The 3,785-nt window shown below is 36.6% G+C and overlaps 1 protein-coding gene across 1 annotated transcript in view; it reads right to left on the bottom strand.

The window, feature by feature from the left end:
* Window positions 1–3,785, bottom strand: part of LOC107660539 (laminin subunit alpha-2-like) — a 244,459-nt gene that overhangs the window by 35,201 nt on the left and 205,473 nt on the right. Inside the window, 4 exon segments of the mRNA XM_016449859.1 lie at window positions 340–473; window positions 664–807; window positions 2,058–2,212; window positions 2,844–3,026. Of these exon segments, the coding sequence (XP_016305345.1) occupies window positions 340–473; window positions 664–807; window positions 2,058–2,212; window positions 2,844–3,026 (616 nt within the window).

Raw genomic sequence — 3,785 nt, 5'->3', positions numbered from 1 at the left:
TTTTTATTGGTCTTATGAAGTATTCTAATTTGTTGAGATAGTGAATTGGTGGGTTTTTGTTAAATGTGAGCCAAAATCATCACAATTAAAAGAACCAAAGACTTAAACTACTTCAGTCTGTGTGCATTGAATTTATTTAATACGCGAGTTTCACAATTTTAGTTGAATTACTGAAATAAATGAACTTTTCCACGACATTCTAATTTATTGAAATGCACCTGTATATAAAATCTTGTTTTAAAGATGTGTAAGGGTGACAAAGAGTGATAAAATCTGATAGAAAACGAGGAAATGATTGTTTTTTAGCAAAACACACAGTGTACGTGAACCCTGAATTACCGTGAGGCCTCGATCCGATGCCAGTTTCCATCATTGATGACGAGATCGGGATATTCGACACGGCCGACCCCTGATCCCACATCCCACAGGAAGTTCACCTTACCCTTCCTCATGTCCACTGCCAAGAAATCCACCTACACACGACTGAGGAAATTCAGCTCTCATCAAACACGACATTATGTGTGTGTGGAAGAGTAATAAGCTCTTCTTATTTCCCTCGTCATCTCTGTTTCTGACTCAAATGTACATGTTAATTTCGGTGTGAACCTCAGACTGACCGCTTAAGCAGAAGAGCTGAAGAAATCCAGACAGTTTCTCACTCACATATTTGGCCGATCCGAGGTAGAAGAGCAGGTTATCAGCAGCAACCGTGTTCACATGGAGGATGATGGTGTTATAGCGGCCTTTCTTGATCTCCGGCCGGTAGGTGCGGATTCAGCTTCCACCGGACGACACAGACACCTTAATCTAGGGGTCAAAGGTAATGAGAGGTCAAGCCAGAGAGTGCAGACAGCACACGATGAATGATCTTATTTCTCTTCTTGCAGCTTGTAGCATATTTAAGGAGAAATCAACAAGAACATCTTAAAATTAAGACCATTCTACGTTTATTGATTTTGTGTTCATAGAATAGTGCGTAAAATGTAATGCTGACAGAAAGTATCTAGTCTGTTCACATCAAGTGCTATGAGCTGTTTGCATGAGGATAATTAGGGATCTATGATTTCTGTGATGTGAAAAATGCAGACGGAATCCAGCCATAAAAACGGAATTTAATGTATAACGCGGAATGTCACGGAATTTAGCAAATTTTGTATGATAAATCAAAAGTAGGTCTGTAGACTTAATTAAATGGTGATATGTGACATATTAAACTTCTACATTCATTTTACATTTCACAGAGTTACAGTAAATCATTAAGTTAATTAATTAATTTTGGGGAATAGATATGGTACTTCCAATTTGTTGTTACACGAATACGGAACAGAAATTATTACAAACTGGAAGTAAATAGATTTTTTTTTGCCTCAATACGGTACAACCGCATGGTTTGAATGAAGACTTGAATTTATCTCGTTTTCTATAATGTGAATTAAAAAAAATATATATATTCTTGCATATTTTGTATATCCTTCTCTTTAAATATATATGTTTGTTAACTATTATTACATATGTCAGGAATTGTATATTAAGATATGAAGAATTTGAACACTTGCGTGAATGTTTGTTGTTTTAAAATGCACTGAGCATTTGATTTCTTGCACTTTGTAACAACAAAGAAGATTGCTTGCATCTCGGCATGTAAATAAATAAGAATTTATTTATGACTTTAAATAAATGTTACATGTGGATTGAAGAGAGTGCTGGATACTTTTTTAACGAATACTCACATTTTTTTCTTCTTCCATGTTTTTATTAAAAAAAATAATGAATTTTCAGATGAATTAAATTGTTAATGTTTTATGCCTTCATTTGATTACCAGAAACAATAAAATACACAACACAAAAGATCTGAAAATAAACAGATAAAGTCTTTTTTAAACCATTAAGAAAGAATGCCAGAAAAATTCAAACAGAAAGCACAGAACTTGGTTAAAAATTCCGTAGGGCCCTAAAAATGTCATTGTTCTTGAACTTCAATATTTTAATAAACTGATGTGAAATTGATTTCAGTGAATAAAGCATGCTTCTCCTGGAGTATGATGGGCAGTACTCACAGAGTTGGCCTGTTTGCGAGCCTGGCTGATGAGCTCTTTGATCTGCGAGATGTTTTTCTTCAGGTTGTCCTGGAGCTCCTGAATGGGCTTCAGTTTCTCCAACAACCTATCGGCCTCGTTCTCCAGATCCTTGACTTTAGCTCCGGCCGCATGAACTGCAGACACACACGCAGAGGAGCGGCCGTCACCAACATTAACACACGAGAGCGAGACAGCAGAAAATAAACACCACATTAGAAACATGCTGGAGAGCGGAGAATGAAAGGCTCTAACAAAAGAGCGCAGGAGACTATGAAAGACTTCAGAAACAAAAGAAATTGGAAAAAGTGACATGTTATATATCTCTCATTTGCAGCGTAGGCAGCGAAAGACAAGGAGCTGTTATTTCAAAAGAGAAGAGTTTCCATCTGTAATTAGCTAACGCGCTCATTAGGATAACAAGCTTAGTGAAGCTGTCAAAGGCTGCGTTTAATCCTGTTGGGTTGAAACAAAGAACGGAGAAAACACTCTCTCTGTACATGCAGCGCTTCGGATAAAAGCACCATGCTGAAGCCTCGGGGAGCGGAGAGAGCTCTTAAACTCATTCGCACAGATGAAAGAAGAAAATCGTGTATACATACTTATTGCTGTCGACGTTCAAAATCAAATGGGGGGGAAAAATACCAAATAAGCATTTAAGTGATCTTGTAACACAAACATTTCAATTAAGAAATCAAATCTTCACGATCCATGCAGCTGTTGTCTCTATAAAGAAGGATTGTTGCTGGAGTTGGATGGAAGTCGTACTGTTTTTCTCCGGGTCTTTGATCAGGTTGTTGGCTGTCTTGACGTCGTCCTCCAGTTTGCTGTGGTTCCTCTTCAGACCCATCAGGTTGAGGTTCATGTCCTTCAGGCGGTGGAGCACGTTTATGGCCGTGTCGTTGGCCTCCGCTGCCTTCAGCTTAGTCACCTGGATCTTCGCTGCTAGATCTACCGTCATCCACACAACGAGAAAACACAGCACACTTAGCTGCACGTCTCAAACATCGTGTTCACTAAACTGAAGAACAGCATTCGTTTGAGGAATACGCTCAGGTCATATTCTACTCCATAATCAAAGAAAAAAGTTGTAAGATAAATTTAAACGAACCTGTTTAGTTAAGAACTATTTATTTAATTGTCATGACAATTAAGCACATTTCACTCCAAATTCAGGCATCCAGGCATTTTGAGTTTTCATTACATTTCTATTCTTCTCAATGATTCTCAGTAGACTGAATCAGCATACATTTACATCAGCACTATAAATACTACCATACTTTCCAGTTTTGATTATATTCATCAATTCATCTATTATTATATTTTCAGTCATTATGGTGGAGAGCTGTGTTTAATTGTCATAAATCAATTTCACAATCCTAAACAAATCCTAATTGTCCTCAAATTTCTTTTCTTTCAGGTTTAAATTTTCTGAAAGAAATATAATTTCTCATTTTTTTCCATTATAAAGAAAAATGCTTTGTAAGACCCACTCATTAACATAAATTTCCATTTTAAACAATGATCTGTGACAACTTTATCACCTCTCTAGATTACACCTCTTGAAAAGACACTTGAATTATTTTAAGAGAATATTTGTTCTTAATTTTTTACTTTTTATTGTTAATTTTATTTTATTAGGTTTCACAGACACACACACACACATGCACACACACACAGACACACACACACACACACACACACACACAC

This window comes from Sinocyclocheilus anshuiensis, unplaced genomic scaffold (genome assembly GCF_001515605.1).
Source record: "Sinocyclocheilus anshuiensis isolate Anshui unplaced genomic scaffold, SAMN03320099.WGS_v1.1 scaffold659, whole genome shotgun sequence".
NCBI classification, from domain to species: domain Eukaryota; kingdom Metazoa; phylum Chordata; class Actinopteri; order Cypriniformes; family Cyprinidae; genus Sinocyclocheilus; species Sinocyclocheilus anshuiensis.
This window is presented reverse-complemented; position numbering and strand designations above follow the sequence as displayed.